General features: G+C 37.1%; 1 protein-coding gene across 6 annotated transcripts in view; it reads right to left on the bottom strand.

Annotated features, from left to right (window-relative positions):
* Positions 1-24,612, bottom strand: part of USP54 (ubiquitin specific peptidase 54) — a 125,749-nt gene that overhangs the window by 1,643 nt on the left and 99,494 nt on the right. For 4 of the 6 annotated variants that reach the window (XM_088128405.1, XM_088154598.1, XM_088128401.1 and 1 more), the window contains 4 exons: positions 19,851-21,214; positions 19,030-19,136; positions 6,693-6,830; positions 2,512-2,701 (listed from right to left, as the gene is read on the bottom strand). In XM_088128405.1, the coding sequence (XP_087984531.1) occupies positions 2,512-2,701; positions 6,693-6,830; positions 19,030-19,136; positions 19,851-21,214 (1,799 nt within the window). Of the gene's footprint in view, positions 1-1,365; positions 1,468-2,511; positions 2,702-3,434; positions 6,385-6,692; positions 6,831-19,029; positions 19,137-19,850; positions 21,215-24,612 lie in introns of those variants that run through there. The other 2 variants (XR_015793455.1, XM_088128410.1) reach the window with 2 other exon arrangements.

The following is a 24,612-nucleotide window of genomic DNA, read 5'->3' on the forward strand; positions in this document are numbered from 1 at the left end:
TAGAGAAAGAAAACAAAAGTGCTGAAAAATAGAAAAGGAAAAGAAAAACACAAATACAAAAAGAATGATTTCCAACTTCTTATACAGCAAATATAAATGAAACATAAAATAACCTCTTACTCTAAAACTACATCTTAACATATATTTTTGCATAGTCTATTAATTTTACTAATCATCAAATCATAATTTTGTTTTTTTCTGTTTCCTGCAAAACGTCAAAAAGCGGCTTCCAATTAGCATTAAAGTTAATCAATTTTTTTCCATAAGCAAAGCTGTCAATTTCGCCATCTCAGCTAACCCCATCAACTTCACCATCCCTTCTTCCATTGTAGGTAATACTGAATACTGCAGAAGTAATTCTAGACTACTCACAAAAGGAACAGAAGAAGTACAACTGACTGAATAATTTGCTTTGAGAATGCTTATTTAATGAAAGCCTGAAATAGTTCAAGGGGGGAAATATAAATTGCCATAAATGACATCACATACTTCATACTGCATTTAATTAGCAGCTTCTACAGTATGTGCCAATCAGTGCTGAACTATTTTCTTGATCACAGTTTGGACTGTGACCCTTGGGTGGCTGTGGCCATTCTAGGCAATTGTTAACTACTGTCAAATCTTAATACTTGTTAGTGGTATATTCATAATCTCAACCAAGCTCAGATCATTATACAGTAAATAACTTGTATATTTTACATGGATTTCTCACTTGGATAGAGAAAAAATTAGACTTAAGCAACACAGCAAAAAAGAAATCAAGAAACTAACACAACTTCCCGGCTGCTTATTTCTACTGAAATAATAATGGGCTGAAACAGATATTCTTTTGTTTCACATTTGTTAGACTTCCCTGTTCTTTCCTGGTGTTTCTAGCAGTTTATCAGAACTGTTGAGATGGTTGCCTCAGCTCAGGCACAACAACTTCTTTACTAGGTCTCTCCGAAGGTTCTGCTTGCAGTTTTCCCAAAAGAGCCCAGCCTGGAGAGGGCAACCTGCCTTTTGATGCCCTAAGATTATGCTGATATGAAGTCTATGCTTGCCTGTCATGAAGTGCTAGGAGGGGGTTACACTTACAACGCATGCATAGGTTCAAAGATTACATTCAAAGTTAAGAAGAAAGTAGAATGCCCGATGGTTGCTGTTAAATGCTTGCCAAAGATGCTAACAGTACAGTATATATCTAGAAGGTGCCTGTGACTGTGTCATTTATGCAGTCTCTCAGGGCAAGACACAATACACCATCGCCCATGCAGAGAGTCCTTCAACAATTAGTAGCAAGGAAGAGGTTGGTTGTCAGTACTTCCATTGGGACGCGTAAGATAAAGGCATTACTTGTTGGGACATAGCTGAAAAGAGACACACCCTTTTTTCCCACAATCATACAGCCAAATAGCTTCCACTTGTCAAATCCCTCAGGTCAGATCTTTACTGTCCTTCACATCAAATGAATGGTTGAAGTTGGCTCTATGGGATAAAGCATGGAAAGATAAAAACAATGTTTTTCTCTCAGTGCTACATCTGCCCATTCCCACCCAAACCTCTGAAGGTAGTTCCAGGGTTTGGAAGGAAGAATGCCCTTGTCTCCTCCTTCCTAGGGCTGAGAGAGAGTGACTGGCCCAAGGTCACCCAGCTGGCTTCATGCCTAAGGTGGGACTAGAAAACCCAGTCTCCAGCCTGGTGCTTAACCACTAGACCAAACTGGCTCTCATCTAAGGTAGAGTCATCTAAAACAAAACGAATAAATTCTGCCAACAGAAGCTAAAAGAATACACCCACATGTTTATTACAGAACTTTTCAAGCAGTGTAGCACGTAGGATAGCATTTGAAGGAAATTACTCTATTTCAGGTACATGAATGGATCAAAACAGCACTGCTATATAGAACAAAGTTCAGTAAATTCAGTAAACAGAAGAGTCAAGTACTGAATTTTCAACATGTAGATGGACAAAAAAGCCCAGTCATACAACATATATTCACAACAGAAACCTAATCAAATTTAAGCAAGAATGGCTTCCATATATACTATATATTACACAGCAAGAAAAATGTAAGAATTTAGAGTATGGTTTTTAAGGGGAAAAAGAACTGATGAAACAGATGAAATCAGAATCACACAAAAATATTAAATGTCTATAAATATGGTACATTAGTCAAGAGTACAACAAAGTGGAAGTTAGAAACTATTATTTTTCTATAACGTTTTAGTTTTTCTTCTTTTCCTTTTTGTATCCTTAAATAACAAAGAGTAGAGATTCTGGCACTTAGCTCAGAGATTCAAATCCTTGCTCAGATCATTAAAATAATTTAATGTTCTTTCTTTTTTATAGTTAATTTCTCATCACAGATATGCTGAGCACTAACTGTAAAATCTTGGCAATTCCTTTGTCCATGTATAAAGATTGTATTTCTGTATCAATATTTTTTTCTCCTTTTGCTTGCTTGTTCACTCTTTCTTCTTTTTTAACAATTAATAAATACATTTTTTTAAAAAAATCCCAGTCATTCACCTGATTGTCTGTGCATCTTGCCCACCAGACTAGTCACTGGGGCATCATGGGAGAAGGGTTGCAGTTGGGATGAAGAGCGCTGCAGGTAGAAGGGTAGCACAGGGGGCGAACTGGGAGGAAACGGAAGGGAAGTAGTGCTGGAAGAATGGTGCCTGGCTTCCACTGACATTTTCCTCTCACTGGACACTTCCTTTTAATACAAGGAACAAGAGAAATAAATTAAAACCAAAACTGGGAACAGCAAGGGCAAGCAGGTGGCAGAGTACAGAGCCAAAAATTGATAAAAGTTACTAGAATATGATAAGAAAAAACTGCAGTTCAAACCATCCCATTCCCCAGAATTCTATTTCAGCACAGATAATACATAAACATTATAATATGCATATAGACATGGTTAATATTATTCATTCATTTTGGACTCCGAAACTTATATTAATAGATGTATAGAGTGTATAGGGTTGTTGTTTTCTCTAAATTGTTGTCTTGCAAGAGCATTTGAGCACTTTAATCCCTTGAAATAATGTCCTAGAACTTGATTTCTTTTTTTTTTTTTCCTTTGTCCCTTCTCACCAAGTCTGTCAAAATTTTTAACAGGTCTCCTTTGTAGATCTAATATAGGAAAATTATCCAACTCACTCTCCTGGTTGGTTGTTGGTAAATCCCTTTTAACTATAGAAAGTCAGCTGGTTTCATTTGTATGTCCAGTATTTCATCTTTTTGCAGATCATTCTTGTAGCCTGTCATTTTTAAATCCACGTTCAAATCTATTTTAGTCTTACCCAATAGAACTTGTTCCTCTTCCATAACATCATCCACACAGAATCTATCTATGATGGCAGACATTCTTAAAATTAACTTTTGAGTCCATTGTTCATGTATATCTTCAGTACATTCAGTGTTAACATATTTTGCTCCATTCTGTGTTAACAAGTCAAATATGTGTTCTTTTCCTTTAATTGTAATCTTTACTTCCTTTTAGCTCCCTCCAGTGTCCCATTCTATCTTTTTTTTTTTTTTTTGGAATTCAAATCACAAGCCATTCTCCCACAGGAAGCATTCATTCAATTAATTTCAGAATCACATTTCAAGTCCATCTAGACCTTTAGTCCATTTAAAACAAAAACAACACTCTAATCACTCTTTTGTCATTTATTCCCCAAAATTGCTAAGTCCCTAAAGTCGCACTTTCTTTCACTGAGGATTGAAGGAAACTCACCCAGTGAATCCCATCAAACTTGCCGTTCTGAAGATTCGTAATATTTAAAAAAACAGTAAAAAAGTAATTCCAAATGTGATTAAGAAATGAGGCTTGGACAAGCTTTATGTCTACATACGATACATTATGGTTGCAGGCGTAGATGGAATCCCTCGACTCCCAGCTGCTCCACTCACCAGCCGGCTGCAAAACCCCCGGTTCCTGCAGTTTACTCACAAGTAGCAGCTGTCTGGAGTACATGTGGGTGATCCCACAATCTCTCCTTTCTCCAGAGATTTCGCTGGCCAGGATCCATCCTCTGACCGCTGATTTCAGCTGTAATGCCTTCCCCACTCCTTCAGGGACTTCTAGCTCATCATATCGTCACCAGAAGTCCTTCCCACTTGCTCCTGACTTCCCAGTGCTTTTCCTTCCTCCCTTCCCTCAGCTATTGCAGTACATCCCATTGGCCCACCTGTCCCCTGATCTTCTATTGCCGTCTGTTCCCACTCTCCTCTGCCTTTCCTCAGCTGTTGCTGCCACCACTCAGGTCCACGTACAACATGGACAAGGAAACTCCTCAGTCTTGGCTTTTTCCATCTCCTCTCCCTGAACCACTCCTGCTTGGAACAGCCACATTTTGGTTGATACCTGGAACAGAACAGCCCCATCTGAAACATGCCTGCTTGGATTTGGGCGCTGATCACCCCAAAACAGCTGTTCCATGCATGGAAAAGTTCATGTACAGGACAGTTTTCACATCCCTATTTATTGGTGTTTTTAATGTTCATGCTGGTGGTGATAATTTTTTTCCTTATGGCTGTAGCATCTGAGAATGAGAAAGAGTTTTATTTTTCATTATGACAAATGAAGGGACAGATGCCTCAAAGATTCTAAATGATAATTTACAGGCTGAGGAATATTTGTTCCTCAGGAAGAAGAACTAGCACAGTTGATTATGTTTTAACTTCCAGTAAGACATTTCAATTAGTTAAGATTTTTTTTTCATAGGAGACTCTTTAGAAACTGATCCTCTTCTTTCTTTGACCAAATCCTCAGTAAGGCACATCTGAGAATCAGCTGGCAAGAATCAAAAAATGAGTGTCAAACAGAATAACATTCCATAATTTGAAGCATAGTTTTTGTTTTCATATTCAGTGAAAGAGAAAAATACAGTATTTGCAGCAGAAAAAACTGATGATTTTAATCACTTATTTTTCTTTTCTTTTGGCTATTTAGGACACTTTGACCAGAGACTGTGGCAAAGAAAATCTATTAGGAATAAATAATTGCCCTGATTACACAACAAACATAACCAGGCTAAATTAGATTTTGCCAACCCTTCCCATGTGAGGATGGAATTTAAGGTTCTTGTTAAATAGCCCAAACTATTTGGATGGATGCTTGGATGGATATTGAGATTTTTAGATCACTTACTGGATACTAATGAAGAGTTGTTGTTTTTTTTAACCATGTCCTATGTTAAATTACTATACTGGCAATATCTACTGACATCTCAGTTTGGAACAGGGCTATTCTCAGGTTCAGACACCTAAATTATTAGTAATGATAGTTAAATCTTAGGAGACACAAAAAGCTCATAATTATTGTTTATAATAAGTGTTAATGATAAAACAATTTGACACACTCATATTAAAGATTGAATAGCACAAGGAACTGAAGATCCCCATTTTGTCTAAATAATGTCTGTATCAAAAATTTGAAAAGTTCTTAGATTATAGCTTAGTCAACAAAAAATGATATTTTGGACTAATTGGACCTTGTTACCTTTGTATAGGAAGGGAACATGTAAATCTTTAGAACCAATGTGGTGTAGTGATTATGGTGTTGATTAGGAGCATGGAGACCAAGGTTCTAGTCCACTTTCATCTACAGATGTTCACTAGGTGACTTTGGCCTAGTCACATGTTCTCAGTCTAACCTACTTCACAAGGTTGTTATTGTGGGGAAAAAAAGGTGGAGGGATGTATACCACCATGGTGTCATATAAATCTAATTAAATAAATCTAATAAATAATTCTGTTGTTGGAGGTGTAAAGAGAATAATGCTTCATTAAAACATTTATGTTCATGATGTTCTGGAAAGAAGACATTACACATATTAATTTGAGATAGGGTTTAATAATTTGGATGTTCTTTTGAATTACATCCCTGTTACATGCAAATTGATAGCTAGACAATGTCCATGTCCTTCTTAAGAGACATGTCCTTTAACTTGGAAATATAAATGTATTATACCAATTAATCAGTGGATTTAAGAGCTGATTCTACTTGCAACTTATGAATGAGTTGCTTATAAACACAGATTATATATGGATGGTTCTAATGAAATATGGAAATCCTCTGTTGAAAATGTTGTGTAAAACTTTATATACATATATAAGAAACACTCACATATATAATTTTGTTATTGCTTTGCATTTTTTCCTTTTTCTATTTGATTTAATTAAATAAATAAAAACTTTTTAAAAAGCTTGCCAGCATGACCCTTGAAGTGAACTGGTATCACAGGAACACATGGATTATATTGTAGGCATTTTTATGAGTCTTGGATGTACATTCATGCTGCTCTGTCTCCTACTGCCTGGCATCACATTGCCTTCAGTGATGTCCTGTTGGTTAATAGTATATTTATAACAATAGTTTCTCCACTGGTGCTGGGAAGATGTAGAGATCATATGGAAAGAGAAGGAGGAAAAACAAAAGGGAATGTGCTAGAAAGTAAGTCAGTGGTTTAGAACATACTGGCACTAGAAATGCAAAATTAAATAAATGGCATTTGAATCTTAATTATCCTAACTGCAAATGGTATACAAGCAGGAAGATATTTTCCATAAAATGTGATGAGATTACAGGATGAATTGCATATGAAACAAGCTATTCTTCCTGTAAAACCTTTAGCAATCACACTAAACCAATAAAGTAAAACAATTCAAGAAATTTCGTTTTTGACTATTTTACTTACAAAATTCTGAAAAGAAACAAGTTTCTCCTCTTTGCTTGTGAGGGCTGTCCCACTGAGACTGCGTGCAATGCGACGGAAGTTCTCTGCACTGTAGGTTTCCTCTTCTGGCTCCTTGCCAGGTTTTCTGGCATATGGCACCTGTATTCAGAAAGGTAACTTCATGGTAAATGAATGTACAATATAATCAATCAAACTAGATCACAGTACTCCAGTAGTAGTTACCAGAACTCTTTAAGTCACTTTATATTCATCCAACATCATGGATTGAGTTCATTTCAGGCTTTTATTAACCATCAGGTTGGATCTGCTTCCATTTGACTGTTGTGAGCTGTGCAGAGTTGTTGAGAGGCAGGTGGCATACAAGTTTGTTTGTTTATACAGAGTATTAGTCACTCTGTATCACCATCTCTCAGTGCAGCATACAATAAAACACTAATATAAACCCTATAAAGAGCAGAAAGTCACCCTATTGCAGGCAGAGTGAAGGCAATCGGATTAGTGTTCTAGATTTCAAGAAAGCTGACATCAATAAACTAAGTGAGAAAATAGGAAGAATTCCATGAATAGAAATTCTGAAGGGAAAAACAGTTCAGAAGGGTTGGAATATTCTAACAAATGGGATAATTAAGGCATAAATACAAACAATTTTTTTTTTTTTGCCTGCGCTCAGTCATTACTGACCCTGCAGTGACTGCTTGGACGAGTCCTTGCAGTTTTCAAGGCAATTGTTTCGGAAGTGGTTTGCCAGAGCCTCCTTCCTAGAGCAGAGCCCAGCTGGCGAGCACAGGAGGCGTGGGTTCCGTTGCTTCACGCCCTTTTTTCGGGCGGGCGCGGTTTTGCGCTTACCGGCAGCTGCTCCCGACTCCCGTGCAAGCGCCGCCAGGATTTTTTCCTCCCACCGGAGTGAGAGTCCCCATTTATATACTAACGTGAGTTTTCGACCTGTTGGGTTGACAGGAACTGGGGAGGAAACAGGAGCTCACCCTGTTTAGCACGAAGGCTGGACTCGAATCGCCGAAGCGTCAGCCATTTCTGGCCGGCAACTTTCAGCGTCATTAAGCTACTGCGCCACTGCATCCCCAATACAAACAATACCAGAGAGCAAAATAGGAGACAGCTGAATAAAGAGCTTTCTCATAAACTGAGAAACAAAAAGAGGTTTAAAAAATGGAAAGAGTGTATAGTATAAACAGAATATCAGAATATAGTCTGAATCTGTAAGGATTGGGTCAGGAAGGCTCTGAATGAGCGGAGGCTTGCCATGAACACCAAAAATAAGAAAAAAGGCGGCAAGAAGAAAGTCAAAGAAATGGTCAGTCCACTTGTTAGAGAAGACAGCAAGATGGTGACAGACAATGGGGAGAAGGTTTAACTGCTTAATTCCTATTTTGCATCTGTCTTTTTACAAAAGGAAAAAATGATCCAACCTGTCTCAAGCTGCACCATGGAGGGCAGAAAAGAAATCCAGATCAAAATAGGCAAGGAAGTGGTGAGAGAACAACTAGCTGCTTTGAGTGAATTCAAATTGCTGGGGCCAGTTGGATTACATGCCAGGGTGCTAAAGGAACTGGTGGAGGTGATCTCAAAATCACTGACTGTAATCTTTGAGAACTCCTGGAGTATAGAAGATAGAAAAAGAGCTAATTTTGTTCCAAAGTTTAAAAAGAGAAAAAAATGGACCAGATCAGCTTGACATCAACATTTGGGAAAAACTGGAAAAGGCCAGCAAGCACGTAGAAAGGAACTATTTCTGGAAGCCAGCATAGGTTTGTTAAAAATAGGTTGTACCACACAAATGTTGCTGCCTCTTTTGACAAAATGACTAGGTTAGTAGACCAAGTAAATGCTGTACCTGTATTTTAGTAAGGCGATAAAGTACCACTACTAGATGGATTTGCAGTTGATTGGGTAACTGTACCCATTGTGTGGTCCTTAATGGATCTCTCTCTACAAGGAGAGGCATATGCAATGGGTTTCTATCCTGGGATCAGTGCTCTTTAACATTTTTATAAATGACTTAAATGAGGGGATAGAAAGGGTGCTTAGCAAATTTCTGGACAACAGAAAGCTGGTGGGGGGAGGGCGGAATTCCTAACATCTCAGAAGATAGGCTCAAGGTTCAGAAGGTTCTTGATAAACTTGAACATTGGACCGTATCCAACAAAATGCAGTTCGCTGTTGAAAAATGTAGGGTTCTGAACTTAGGAAAAATCAGATGTACAGATCCAAGACAGGCTCAACAGTAGTACTTGTGAGAAGGATCTGGGTGTTCTGATAAACCACAGATTAAGCATGAGCCAGCAGTGTGCTGCAGCTGGCAAAAGAATCCATGTAATCTTGGGCTGCATCAACAGAGGTATAATGTCAATATCATGGGAAGTGATAGTTAAGTTCTACACCCCATTGATCAGGCTACATCTGGAATATAGTGTCCAGTTTTGGTTGCCACAGGTCAAGAAGGATCCTAAGGAACTGGAAAGACTGCTAAGAGCAACAAAGATGGTAAGAGGCTTGGAAGCTAAATCCTATCAACAGTTAAAAGAACTGGGTATGTTTAGCCTAAAGAAGAGAAGGCTAAAGGGAGAAGTGATTGGTTTCCTATTCTTGAAGGACATCACAGGGAAGACAGGTATAATTTTATTCTTCTTAGTGGCTAAGTGTAGGACAAGAACCAATGGGTGGAAGCTTCACAGAGACCCAAACTCAAAATAAGGAGGAGTTTCTTGACTGTGAGAGCTGTTAAGCAGTGGAACAGCCTGCTTCCTGGAGCTGTGAGTGCTCCATCACTGGAGGTTTTTAAACAAAGGTTGGGCAACCATCTGCCTGGGATTCCTGCCCTGTGCAAGGGGTTGGACTAAAAGACCTCAAAAGTCCCTTCCAAACTTGTGATTTTACAGTGGTGCTTAAAGGTTTGTGAACTCTTTTGAATTTTCAATGTTTCTGCATAAATAGAACATGGTCTGTTCTCCACACAAGTCCTAAAACTAGATAAAGAGAACCCAATTAAACACATGTGACAAAAACATTAGACTTGTTCATTTATTTATTAAGGAAAATGATATAAAACTACATATTTAGGTAGGTCAGATTTATGCAGAAATACTGAAAATTCAAAAGGGTTCACAAACTTTTAAGCACTACTTCTATGAAATAAAATTGGTAAGCAAATTATATTGCAGCACTAACATTACAAAATGTTAAAATGCCTGAAGATAAAGAAAAGAAAATATGAGTAGCTACCAAGCCCAGGAGTGCATTCCAGATCTAGAAGTCTACTACTGAGGATGGTTACCCTTGAGATCAAGAAAACCTGGACCAAATACTCCAGAAATGACTGCATGACAGATAGGAATGTGTAGGGAGATATGCTCCCTCAGATGTGGTGGTCTCAAGCCATGAAGATTTACAGCTTAATTCCAACTCTGAATGTCAATGCAAGGCACTGATTAAGAACTTACACAAAAAGAGACAGAACAATGTGTTATCAACATGCTCATTACACCATACTCCAGTTCTCTCAATGATATTGCTCAGTGACTTTATGTAGATTTCTACAACAAAAATTCCATGTCATCTGTTTTAAAGAATTATGGAATCATTCCTTTCATAATGAAAAAGTTGTAACACTCTGGACTCAACTGGTCATCCCTTCTCTGCTAAACAGGGATAAGCAACTCTACCAAACACCTTGTCCACATCTCAAGATCCAGTTAGTCATTTAGATATTCCAATCAGGCAATGCCCTTAACAGACTTAACCACCTGGATAGCAGAATCTAAGTCTTGAAGATATGAAATATTGTGTCTTCATAAGATTGTGTCTTTTGCAAACATCTCATAATCCTGTTGAGGATTCTATCAGCTCTCTAACCAGGCACTGAATCATTTAGCAAAGCTCAGGTGGAAAACGCTAAGAATATGTAATGATGGAGCAAGAAAATGTCTTCTTAATGTCTATTATCACCATGCTTGATCATTATCAAATTCTTACTCATGTTTGATTAGATCTGAGACAAGTTTTCCTCTACCTGTGTTCCAGCTGTCTCTTAACTTGCTTCATCTATCTCCACCCAAGGTGTGTAACCAGCTGGCTCTGTCAAGTGGAAGAGGAAGCTTAGAAGCAATCTTGCTAATTGCCTATACCATCTTCACATTGCAAAACATGAGGTGTGGTTCAAAACGGTTGCCTATCACATATAGTCTAATCCTAACCTTAACCCTAGGCTATGACTAATTACATATATTGGATTGAGAGTATGTTCATTTATTGTATACCCTTCCTTTTTGCTCATAAGACACTCAAGGCAACTAATAATCTAAAATAAAATACAAACAATTAAACAATCAAATAAAATTGCTAAAATTCTTATTACTGTATTTTAAAAGGCCTACCTGAGAAGGTCTTACCTCCTTTTCTGAAAGCAGAAAGAGTAGAAATTAAATACAGCATTTGATAGTCTGGGAGTTAAGGAGCACAAATGTTGAGAAAACCTCAAAAAGGAATTATGTATGAAGTCTTGCACCATTCCAGCATGGACTCTGAAGTCCTCGGAACCACCATTCTGGGGTCCTAAGAATTAGGAGTGTGTATGAAAGGGTAACTCTGTTTTGTCTGTGCACAGAACACACTGCTAAGAACCATGTTACAACCATCACTCTCAGTTCAGAAAGAAAACTATTGGGCAGCAACCAGAAAACTGCACCAATGAAGTTCCTACTTTGTAAAAAGTGTCCAATACAAGATACATACACTCCAGCAGCAGACTGATAGATGATAGCAATGTGAGCCAGGGCTCCTGGAGACTGAGAGAGGAGTTCTGTGCATCGTCCCCATCCCTTCATTTCTCTCAATAGCTGCTGCATGAAAAAAGAAGCCAAGATCTATACAGAGAGAGATGAACTAAGTGCCTTACAGGTTAAATGTAAAAGCCTCTTTCTGGGTGAACAATACTTATTGCAGTCCCGCTCCAGATTGCAGACCACCACTGGAGGGAGCAAAAACCAAGGGATACAACTGAGGGAGTTGCTTCAGAATGAAATGAAGGCCGAAGCCGCTTCATACTTGAGTCCCTTCCAGGTAGTTTGGTGGCCCTTGAAAAAGGATCCTAGTTCATAAATGACCTAGATGAGAGGATTGAAGAGGGACTCATCAAATTTGTGGATGATACAAAGCTGGGGGGAATTGCTAACACTTTGGAAGATAGATTCAAGATTCAGAAGGATCTTGACAGACTTGAGCATTGGACCCTATCCAGCAACACGCAGTTCAGTGGAGAGAAAAGTTATATATTTTTTTCTTTTTTAAGATTCCATTTAATCTTTTCATAATGTCACTTGCTTTTTTATTTTTATGCACATAATCACATTTTTCTTTTTCTCCTTTACAGATTCTATATTTACATAAAATAATGGTATTTGAATGTTAAATTGAGTCTTTACGGAGGTTCTACGTCTGTGAGCAATACTAGAAAATATGTTAAATATTTAAAATATAGAAAAATATGTTATAGAAAAGTTTATTATTACATATTTGTTAAATGGTACAGCTCATAAAGTGAATTGTATTGGGAGAATATTGATAAATGGGCCAAAATAAAATTTATGGATGAAGTTAGTTAGTTTAAATGTAAAAGGGTTATGAGAATCCAAGAAACAAAATGTAATCTTAGCATATTTAAAATCATTAAGGGCAGATATTGCTTATCTAGGGAACGCGGTGGTGCAGCGGCTTAATGACGCTGAAAGTTGCTGGCCAGAAATGGTCGACACTTCAGTGGTTCGAGCCCAGCTCTGCGCAGCAGAGTGAGCTCCTGCTTCCTCCCCAGCTCCTGTCAACCCAGCAGCTCAAAAACTTACGTGAGTAGATAAAGGGGTACTCTCACCCCAGTGGGAGGAAAAATGCTGGCGGCGCTTGCATGGGAGACGTGACCAAGTTGCCGGTAACGCGGAAGCCGTGCACGCCCGAAAAAGGAGCGAAGCAACAGAAACCCTGCCTCCTGCGCTTGCCAGCTGGGCTCTGCTCTAGGAAGGAGGCAATGGCAAACCACTTCCGAAACACCTTGCCTTGAAAACTGCAGGGACTCATCCAGGCAGTCGCCGCAGAATTGGTAACGAGTGAGTGCGGATAAAAAAAAAAAAATTGCTTATCTACAAGAGACTCTCTTAATGGAACAGGATAAATCTTTATTAATTGGGTAGGACAGGTTTTCCACACAGATACTTCAATGAAAGCTAAAGGTGTGGCTATTCAGGTTCAAAAAGGATTCCCAAGTTATCACTGATGTAATGGCTGTTATTTAATTTTGTGTGCCAAAATAGCAGACACTGCAATAGTTAATATTGCATAAACATAGGTTAATGTTTATGGACCACATTTAGATTCTCCTTAGATTCCCATAGTGTTTTAATGAATGCTTTCAACATTTGAGTGAGTGTATTTATGATAAATTGATAATAAGAGGAGATTTTAATGAAATACTGGATCCTGAGCTTGATAGAAATAAACTGGCACAGAAAAAACAGTCATTACTGAGGGAAACAATTAAGACTTATACAGAAGAATTGAGTTTAGTAGACCCCTGGTGTTTGATGTATCCAACTAAAAGGGAACATACATTTTATTCAAACGTGCATCCAAATTCTTTTAGGCTTGATTATTTCTTAATACTGTCAACTTCGTATCACCAAATTCAAGAATGTAACATTGATATTTGTTATGCATCTACAACCACCCTGAAATGTGTGTTTCAGAAACCGGTCAAGTTATCGAGAAATTGGTATCTTAATATTTCCCTATTGAATTATAAAGAATTTGTACAACAAATGTGGGTAGAGACCTTACAATATTTTGAACTGAATTCAGAAACATCATGTGCCCAAATTTTTGAATGGGAAGCATATAAAGCATACACTCAAGGTAGAATTATTACTTACGCATCACATAAATATAAGGTTAAAAATAAAAGGGAAAATAATTTGAAAGATGAATTGAAACATTTATGGGCACAGATAGTTAGATGCCCATCTAGTTTTGTAAAGAGAAATACAGAAAAAGAAATATGAATTAACTACTATAATATCACAGCAGACAGAATTTATACTAACATGTTTACGACAGAGATATTGGGAGAACGGTGAAAGACCTCGTAAGATCTTAGCTAATCATTTAAAGCAAAAAAAAAAAAAAAAAAAGATAGGGCAATTATTATAATCATTAGAGGTGAAAGAGATGAAATGTATAAAACTTCAATGGATATTAATTGTCAATTTTTAAAATTTTATTCAGAATTATATAGTAAACCAGAAGATGTATTGAATTAAGATATAGAGGCTTTTAAAAATAAAATTAACCTACCACATTTAGATGATACACAAAAACTATCTGAGCTAGAGATTAAACAAATAATTTTAAAAATGGCAAATGGTAAAAAACCAGGATTAGATGGATTCCCTATTGAGTGGTATAAAACATTTATAGATTTTTTGGTGCCAAAACTTTGTCAAGTATATGAAGAAATATTTGATAAGGGAATTTTATCACCGGCATTTAATCAGGCTTATATTAAAGTTCGATCAAAAGCAAGTAAACATCATACTCAGTGTGCTAATTATTGTCCAATCTCACTGATTAATGTCAACACAAAGATTTTAACAGCAGCGTTAACAAATAGATTACAGCAAGTAATATCATTCATTATTAAGAATGATCAAGCAGGGTTTATAAAAACTAGGCAAGCAGTAGACATTAGGTTAGTTGTAGATTTAATAGACTTAAATAAAAACCAAGATCAATTTGTAATTTTATCATTAGATGCTGAAAAAGCCTTTGACAAAATACATAATCAGTATACTGTATGTTTGCTGTAGATTTGGATTTCCTTTGGAATTTATAAAATGGATTAAGATATTATATGATTCGCCCACATCTAAAGTGAAGGTTAGTGGTATGCTTTCTCCTACTTTTCCACTATTTAGAGGAACTAGACAAGGATGTTTACTTTTACCCTTGCTTTTTAACATTTGTGTGGAACCCTTAGTTTGTGCTATTAGACAACACAGGGAGATCTACAGAGTAGTACCCAACTCAGTTGAATACAAGTTGGTTTTATTTGCAGACATTTTTTTGTTTATTTCTAAACTTCACAGTACTATTCCAGGGTTGATGCAAAAGATAAATGCCTTTACTAAAATAGCAAGATACTCTACTAACTGGTCCAAATAGGAATTGATGCCAATAGGTGAAAATTTGGTTACCCATTCATTTAAGGATATCAATTCTGTATTTGACCGAGTCTATTAAATATTTAGGTATGTGTATACCAAAGGATATAACCCAGTTAGCAACATGTAATATAAATAAAATATATAGAGAGGTTTCTTCAGGTATCGATAGATAGGAGTCATTAAATCTCATCCTTTGGGGAAAGCTGAATCTCTCAAAATGAACATTATTCCCAGATTAATTTATACTCTGAGAGGAATTCCAGTTTTTATATCTGGAAAATATTTTCAGAAAATAAATTCTTTGTTTAGAACATTTCTATGGCATTCTTCAATTCTGAGAATATCTTTACAGAAAATGTAATTATCAATTAATGAGGGAGGATTCGGTCTTCTCAAACTGGCGTTATATCATCATGCTTACCTATTGTCAAGTATTAAATACTGGAAGCCAACAAGTGTTAATTTTCCAATTTGGGCAACTTTGGAATATACATACAGTATATAACTTCTTTGGTCAGATGGACAGTATTAGGATCTAAATATACTAAAACTGTAATATCTCTGGAAACAATTTTGTCAGTTAGAAAGCTATGGAATGGAATGTCTAATAAGAAAAGATCTGACCCTTTTTCCGATGCCAAACTGACTTTATGGGGAAACCCAACTTTAAAAATTGGGAAAAAGATGGTGATATGGAAAAATTGGATGGAAGCAAGGATATTGACTTTGGACAAACTGATAGATGATGAATGTTTAATGTACTCTGTCTTAAGAGATAAATATCACCTATCAGATGTAACCCAATGGCAATATTTACAGCTACAACATTTGTTAACAACACTGTGGACCAGCAGCATTTTCAGCTTGTGAGAATCCCTGAGATATTAGAACAACTTGTTAAATCCTTTAAAACTAGAAAACCTATTAGTTTTTATAGATATTTGTTATCAATAAATCAATTTGATATGCAGATGTTAAGGGATGAGTAAAATAAAGAATTAGGGGTTTCTATATGAGAGAGTGTCTTAACCTCTATAGCAAGAGTGTCAATGGACCTTAAACGACGACTTACACAACAAAAAATATTATTTAGAATTTATTGGAGTCCACTACATCTGTATAGGAAATTATTGTTAAAAACAGCTAGAAAGAAGACGCAAACAACATTATGGGGACACAACAGAATTAAGGTATTGCCAGAGCATGTCATTCTGTGATTAGGTGGAAGTGTAGGTTGTATAATTTGTGCAGCTCTGGTGGAAGTATCCAAAGTACTGTCTGGTACAATTGGACTGAGTAAGTTTCAGTTGTTGAGGTCTGAGAATATAGGTAAGAAACATCTTTGGCCAACCACTTATATGTTCCATCCTTGTCTTATTTTATCAAATAGGTTTGTCTGGGTCCAGGAGTTCTAAATTTCTGATAGAGCAGGTGGTGTTAAGCCTTTTTTAAAAGGCAGGAATTAGGATACTCATGAAAAAAAAAAAACCTAGACTCAACCAAGATGAAAACAATTATAGGTTGGTTTGCCAGCATCCCTTTCCTGGGCATAATGTATAAGTGACTGGCTATTGATCAGCTCCAGGAGTACTTGAATGAATGGATTTTCTGAATCCATTTCTTTTTGATTCTATGACTCATTTTGACACCAAAATGTCTTTACCTATTCTGTAGGATTTGTGCCAGAAGAGAGATGGGAAAATTCAACCTTGTGGGTTTTTGTACACCCCTCAATGATTTTTGATATCATTGCTCATCTCGGAGGCTGTCTGAGTTGGGATATGGGGCATAGTATTACAGAGGTTCTGCTCCAAAAAGTGCGATTAAGAGATTATTGCTTTGCCTCATAAGATTCCCCAGAGTTTTATTATATCCCTCATCATTTTAACTTCTATATGGAATTGTTGGCAAAGATTATTCAGGAATATGGGCTGCAATATCATCATTACACAAATGAAATCCACTTTTCCCTCCCCTTTTCATATAATTCAGATGAGGTAATTGAGGTTTTGAACAGAGTAATCTATTAGCTGAGAACCAATAAAGTGGGATTTATTATTTATTCACATAGGTGACAGTTGAGACAATCTTCCTATTTAGATTATTTGGATGCTTATGTATTTCTGTTGCCTTTCTAATAATTCTGGGAAAGTACCAGGATTATTCCATTGCACCAGGATGCTGACATTCTCTTGCTCAATTTTGTGATTTGCCCCTTTTGCTTAGCCAAGGCTGTCCTATATATTTTAGGCTAATGCTCCTTTCAAGAGTTCTGTTTGAACAAATAGTGTTCCTTCTGTTCAAAGAGGTTACGTTATTTATTAAGGCTAAAGTGTTTTATTCATGTTTGTTGAACAGGATTACTCATTGGAAGAAAAGGAAGAACTGAAGGGACAAGCCCCAGCTCCCTTCTAGCAACTAAAGACTCACTTCATCTAGCAACTAAGCCAAGCAATGCTGGGGAAATGCTGTGGATTACAAAAACAACTTTGTGGAATGTCCCCTGGAAGAGACAAAATGCTTGTATGTACAGACTGTTAGATTTAGAGTTAATAGGCCCACTTAAGACAGAGCATTTGCAGAACCAGGGGTTCCCTCTGAGTCTTGCCAATCATAAACATCTGCATTAAGTAGGGAGCTGCCCTGAATGTAAATGCCATTTCTGCAAATCTTCAATGCTGCAATCAACTGACACCTTGCTCTTCTCCATTTTGTTGTAAGCCAAGATATGTTAACTCCCAGACCTTACCTGGTTTGACTGCTTTTGATTGCTTGAGAACACCTGTTGTGTAACCCGTTTGACATGAAAAATCAGATCTGTGTTTGCTTTTTCAGACTTGTTACCCCAAACTTCATAAAATTGTAAACACCGCCTTGAATCAAGTTTGTCTCCTAATGGATGTGTTCCTTTTGTTTTCTTGCCATCAGTATGGAAGTGGTTTGTCATGATCTTCTTCCAGAGTATTTTTCAACTTCCCAGTCTAGCCTACAACCCTGGGATTTGCTGGTGGTCTCTCAACTAAATGTTAACTAGGTCCAATCCTGATTAGCTTTGGGCGGTGGGTCAACCAAAATTGCTAGATGTTGCTATCTGTTGAAAGCTAGACCATAGTATAGGATACAATTTGAGGCCATTGAAAATACTGTTATAGGAAAGCTAAAGAGCCATTCAAAATGCCTTTTGTCATCTTAGATTAATATACCAGCTATGACTCTACCTGGACAGTGATAGCTCTCCAGTGAATATTCATGCTCTGGAAACTTCCTGTTTGGACTTCTGGAAAGTATGATATGTGAGGCTGCCTTTGAAAATGGCCCAGAAACATCAGTTGGTTCAGAACAGGGTTCTTAGACTGCTAAATAAGCTGGCTAATGCAATTATACAATGCCAGTACTTTATCATCTGCACTGCTACCAGACTGTATCTGGACCAAGTTCTAAGTGGTGGTGTTAAAACTGTAAATCCTAAACAGCTTTGGGACAGCTACCTGAAAAAGCATCTCCTCCTACATTTATCTGCCTGGTCCTTCAGATCTTAACCTGAGATCTTCCTTTGCCTCTGCAAATGAAGCAAGGCTGTAAGAGAGAGAGCTTTTTCAGTGCTGATATCCTATTTGTGGAATGTACTCTGCAGAGAGACGAAGGCAGCGCCTACTGTATCAACTCTTTTTGTGCAAGCTGAATATTTTTTTTACTCTTTGGTCTTGTGCAAGTTTAAATGGATTCTCTTTGTGAATCTCAGCCATATACTTACCTGAGTAATCCAATATTAGGATGGATTATGATAAAAACATCAAAATAGTTATGCATTTTATATTGTAGTCAGTTGCGATAGTAAACTATAGAAATCCATTATACAAGCATTGCTTTAAACTTAAAAGCCACCAAAACAGGATTATACAACATGTTGGGCTACAGTGCCTAAGGCCTTACTGGTAATAATTTCTTGCATCTTGCAATAAACAGAAAGAGATACACTCTATCTGAAATGTTAATTATCTCTGTCTAATGTTAAATTTGTAAAAAACATTCCTACTTTACTACCTTATATTTTTTTCTATCTGTGCAGCAAGCAGCATTCCCATAACCCAGTTCCCACTCTAGCATATCCTTACGTGTGTTTTTGTCTTTGGATCTGGAGAACCAATATTTCCACAGATGTTGTGTTCAGATTCTGCTGTTCTTGACAGACCCCTGTGTGTCTTTCTTGTAGGCAAGTTTGCTGATGCAGGGGAGAAGAGGAAGGAAAAAAGAAAGGAAATTAAACTGAAGTTCTGTTTATATGATCTTCTAAGTTTTCCTGCCAGCTGCCATAACAAAAGCACTCACCTAAACATTCACCATAATTAAAGTCAGTTTCTCTGTTTATTATTGTTAGCTTCCTCTATTTTCATTTACGGAAATTTGATTAAGCTATATAAAATGCAATTCCACATAGACAGCTAAGAGGATAATCTTTATATAAGAAAGTTAATTATAAAAGAGAAAGGAGAACTGCTGCAGGGCTTTTCCCCTGAAGATCAGACATCACATCTGATATCAAAAAACAACATACTATTGCCAAAAAACGTTACTTCCAGACTGAGGTGTCAGTTTTTAAGAGCTTTAATCACTGTTCTTCCACAAGAAATGTGTGTGGAGTAACTAAAGAATAACACAGTTGAACATCAAAATAATTTTGTTAATTGTAACATAAAATGTTGGCAGATACTTTTAGCAATCCTTGTTTCAATAATATTTGTGCTCAAATACTTTACATGTTGGAAATACATTGCATTTTCTCCAAAATGTATCAATGTCAGTCAGCCTAATGCAGGCTAAAAACATGCAGGGCCACTGCCTTTCAATATAAATCTAAATTCACATATATTCCAAGGAATTAGGAATTTGAAGCCCCTTAAGCAAAAACTACACATAGCATATAAAATAATTTTACCTGTTTTGTCCAACACCGGCTTGGAATTGTCCAGTTTTCCCAGTAGAGATTTACTTGTCTGTGGTGCTTGTATGCTAGCCTGATACAGAGATTCCAGCTCAGAAATCTCCTGCACTGTTTCTTGATTCTGCACTGGATCTTCCCCAAAAGCTATCTGACTGATCACAGGTGATTTGTCTCCAGGCATCAAAAGCCAGCTGGTACTCTTATGCTGAGTATTACAATACTTTTTAACATGGTCTGTGCAGCTGTCCACAGGCACAGATGCAACCGAGTCAGCAGGATTTCTATAATTGGTGTGTCTTGTTTCTTCCTCACAGCTGCATCTTCTTGGATATAACTTGGGAATCAAGGTACATTGTTTCCCTTTGTTGCAGAGGATTTTTTTATGTGACTCAGAACTCTTAGAAGTGATATTGGAAGCACTAAAACAATCTTCAGAACTCAGCTCAATTTTAGAAAGGCTTGAGTCCAAAATTTCGGCAGGTGGCATTCCATTCTCCTGTCTTCCAGTATCTGACAGCTTGAGGAAAAAAGGGCTGCTGTAGGATCTCTGCTGTAAGTTTGGAGCATTTTGATCATGACAGGCAGCTGCCTTCCTTTTTTCCTCGTAAATGCCTTGTCTTTGAAAATCTCCCTCCAGCCACTGAAACTGTTCTGCAGTGGAAAGGACATGTCTTTTGCTACTTACACCCTCAGATTTCAAAGAATCCCCGTTGACAAATTCTTCTTGCGGGTGATGTAAACTCCCATGGCTGTTTACTTCGAGTGGCACAGTAGTCTGTAATGCTTCTGGAGAAAAATGAGGGGAGAGAGAAGGCAATGTTGCACCATGATAGTCCCCAGGCGGAGCAGCACCAGGCCATTCTGAAACACTTCCTGAGTGGAAGAGCGGATTACATAGGCCTTTTTTGCTGGGTGACGGTGAAGAGGGGAAGAGTGTAGGTAATGATTCAGAGTTTGTCATGTTTAAATTCATTTTGCAGTAGGAGGTGAAAGGAGTTGCTACATTATGTAGTTTCTTGACCTTAATGTTACTGTTGTGGTCCTTATAATCTTTTAAGGTAGTAGGAGAAGCAAGTTTCAGATCACCATTGATTTCATTCTTAGTCTGAATGGATCGGTCACTAACAGCTTGTCTATAAGGAAAAGAGGTAGCTTGATCACTGAAAGTAACAGAAGCAGCTTGAAAGTTCAGACTGTTTTCAGGAAGGGATTGAAGTAGGGACTTAGAATATGATGATTGCTTTTCGGGATGGGAAGCAAGCGGATGGATGTAGGAACTGGACCCAGGTTCTGCTTCTTTGCTGGGTTCCAGCACTATCTTCTGTCTCAGCAGTACTTGGAGTGGGACAGTCTGTTTACTGAAACACACATAAAATCGTAATCAGTGACTGATGATTCCTAATTAGAAATCTTATGGCTAAATTAAACCTATCAGCAGAATTGCTAATCTGGTAAGAATTTTTTCTGATATCAGAATGGCACCAAGAACAATTATCTTTTTTGGAAAAAAATAGTTTTGCAAAGAAGAATCCCATCAATGATCAACAGTTTCAACCTTAAGAATGTATGTATGTTAATATATTCTTAGGAGATTTGAAGGTGAGCCAAATGGAGAATATCCTCATCATGGACTAGGAACATGCAATTCCTTACAGGAATATAGTCCATCATATTAGGATAGAATTCTTGTTTTAGAGCTGAGTTCCCCTCTTTTCCCCTTTAAAAAAATGAAATCTTTCACATGCAAATGTACAAAAAAGTTCAACCACTGATAATATGATGCAATCAACTGCTGCATGTAGTCAGAAATAGTGACTCCATGAATGTGTACACGAATGTTAACTAGATAACATTCTAGTATGTAAACATATGCAATATAATATATAAAATAACATGGGGGAAATCAGATTATTTACATGGTTCTTATTTTCATGTATAATTATATTACAACTATGTACATCTAAATTAGTGTAACATCCTACAAAAAGCAGAAGAATTATAACCATGGCAAAATATCCACATCTGACCTTTCCTTTTTAATAAGACTTTCCATTTGTGATGAATTATCACAATTCTTAATAGTAAAAAAAAAAAAAAAAAGAATAGCAGCCATAAATGCATATTATATGAGTGGTTTTTTTCCCATGACCAGAGAGAGAAGGATAACTATTAAAACTGAAGTAATATCAATATGGTTTTTGCAAGAAATATCTAAGAAATGAGTTTTTTTATGGTAGGGCAAAAGATATCAAAAAGAGTAAGCAACTTGTTCCCCTAAACTCTTTTTTCAGGGTCTCCAACCCCTTTCAATTCCAATACTAGCGGTAAATCAGTGGCATGGTTTCCTGCCACTTTGAGGTAAAAAACCTATGAAAATGATAGTATATGTGTATGTGTGTGTGTGAGTGTGTGTGTGTGTATTTGTGCCTTCAAGACAGTGTTGACTCCTGGCAACTGCCTGAAGTTTTCTTGGCAAGATTTTCAGAAATGGTTTGCCCTTGCCTGCTTCTTCCTAGGGCTGAGAGAGTGACTGGCCCAAGGCCACCTTGTGCCTAAGGTGGGACTAGAATTCTTGGTCTCCCAGTTTCTAGCCTAGTGCCTTAATCAGTACACCAACCTGGCTTACAATAAGTTAGAATAAGTTTAACATTATTTTAAAAAGAAGGAGCATTAAAGATTCCTTCAAACAACTTGGACAGAAATAAAAATCTTGCCTATGCCTACCTAGGTATGACATGGCCCAATATGTTTTGCTTTATTGCCCTCCAAATGTTTCATGTAGGCTCTGACCATCAATATACTGCTAAATGGCAAAAAAGAAAAACCTGATTTTGCAGCCAGATTCCAGTATATCAGAATAATGCTAGGAGAAAGCTGGAAACCACACAAAAAGATCCTTAAACTGGCCATTCTTCTACCCAACATTTTAGTAATAATAATAATAAAAATCCTAATGAGATGCTGATCTATAATGTGTATCTGATCCTGATTTTTAGTTTGCTATAATTTCTGCTGAAAGTCAGATCCTTGCTATTATTGGTTATTATGTTACCATTATGATAAATAATTGAAGATGCTATTATGATAAAGAATTTGGTGCAAAGACACAGCTAATCACAAAATTGCATAAAGTCTGCATCCAGGCCTCTTTTTCAGATATAGTAAAAATCATAAGGAATAGGATAGGGAGATATTCAACTTGGACATATCTATCTCTTTTGGTCATGAGGAAAGTATTGCTGGTTCCAAAATCTTTGAAGTTCAAATAACAAAAAGTAATTTTGGAAGTGCAGGGAAGGCAAACAATGACCTATATCCCACATATACTTTCTAAACCATTATTTGCAGTTATTTGGAAAACCCTTCAGCTGCACTGTCAAAACACGGTACTGTAGTTTCCTAATTCTTTTGTAACTGTAAGTTAGGAAACAGAATTAAAAACAAACAACTCCCCACAACAAACAGAAGGAACTATTTAGAATAATCTTCCAACATTTACTAAAATTGAAGAACTTTTGGGAATATACTAGATGGCAGTTTATCAGCATTGGGGCTAGTTTAGGTACAGGATCTGATATGCACCTATTGCAGGACCTCAACTTCAACTGGAATAGATTATTAAGCAGTTGTTTTGTGAGAACTTAAAAAAAAAACAAGCATTGTTTGTTAGAAGCCAGCATGGGTTTATCAAGAATAAATCAAGCCAAATGAACCTGATTCCATTTAGATAGTGTGACCAATTTAATTGGCCATGGGAATGTGGTAGACATTCCCATAAAATTCTTGTAGAGAAGATGACAAAAATGGGCTGGATTAGGCTACCATTAGATGGATACAGAAGTGGCTGACTGACTGCCCCACAAAAGTTTATGCAAATGGCTCTGTGTCAAAATTGAGGGAAGTGTCAATTGGTGTACAAGTTTCCATTCTTATACCCTGCACTCTTGAACGTATTTATAAATAACTTGGATGAGGAGTTAGAAAATATGATTATCAAATTTGCAGAATATACAAAATAGGGGGATAGCAAGCACCTTAGAGGGTTATAAAAATTCAGGAGGATCTTGACAAGCTGCAACAATCAGCAGAAACCAGCAAAATGAATTTTGACAGGGGCATCGGAGTAGAAAAAAACAAAATAAAACAAAGGTATGCCTGTAGGATAAAAGGAGGGTACTATTATGGGCTTTAATACACCTGAAAAGGACCTGTATGTTTTGCTGGACTGCAAACTGAACATGAGTCAATAGTATGATGCAGCTGCTAAACAGAAAATGCAATTGTACAGTAGTGTCAAGATCAAGAGAAGCATTGTTCCTCTTTATTCTGCAGTGGTCAAATCATATCTAAACTATTTTGTAGAGTTATGGGCACCAAATTTAGGAAGGAAGCTGACAAACTGAAGCATGTCCAGAGGGCAGTAACCAAAATGATAAATGGTCTGGAAAAAAAACTAATGAGGAAAGATTGGATGTGTTTAGCCTGGAAAAGAGAAGACTGTAGGGAGACATAGTAGATATCTTCATGTATTTGAAGGGCTGCCATGTAGAAGACTGAGTAGACTTGTTCAGTGTTGTTTCAGAAAACAAGACAAGAAACAGTGGCTTTAAATTACAAGGAAGCAGATTTCAATTGGACGTAGGGAAGAATTTTTTAAAGGTACAAACCGTTCAGCAATGGAACAGGCTGCCTTCACTGAAGGCATTTAAACAAAGGGATGGATGGTCATCTATCAGAGATGCTGTAATTGTAATGA

This window comes from Python bivittatus, unplaced genomic scaffold (genome assembly GCF_059951505.1).
Source record: "Python bivittatus isolate LINGU-HERP-01145 unplaced genomic scaffold, Pbiv_v1 ctg000050_np1212, whole genome shotgun sequence".
Lineage (NCBI taxonomy): Eukaryota > Metazoa > Chordata > Lepidosauria > Squamata > Pythonidae > Python > Python bivittatus.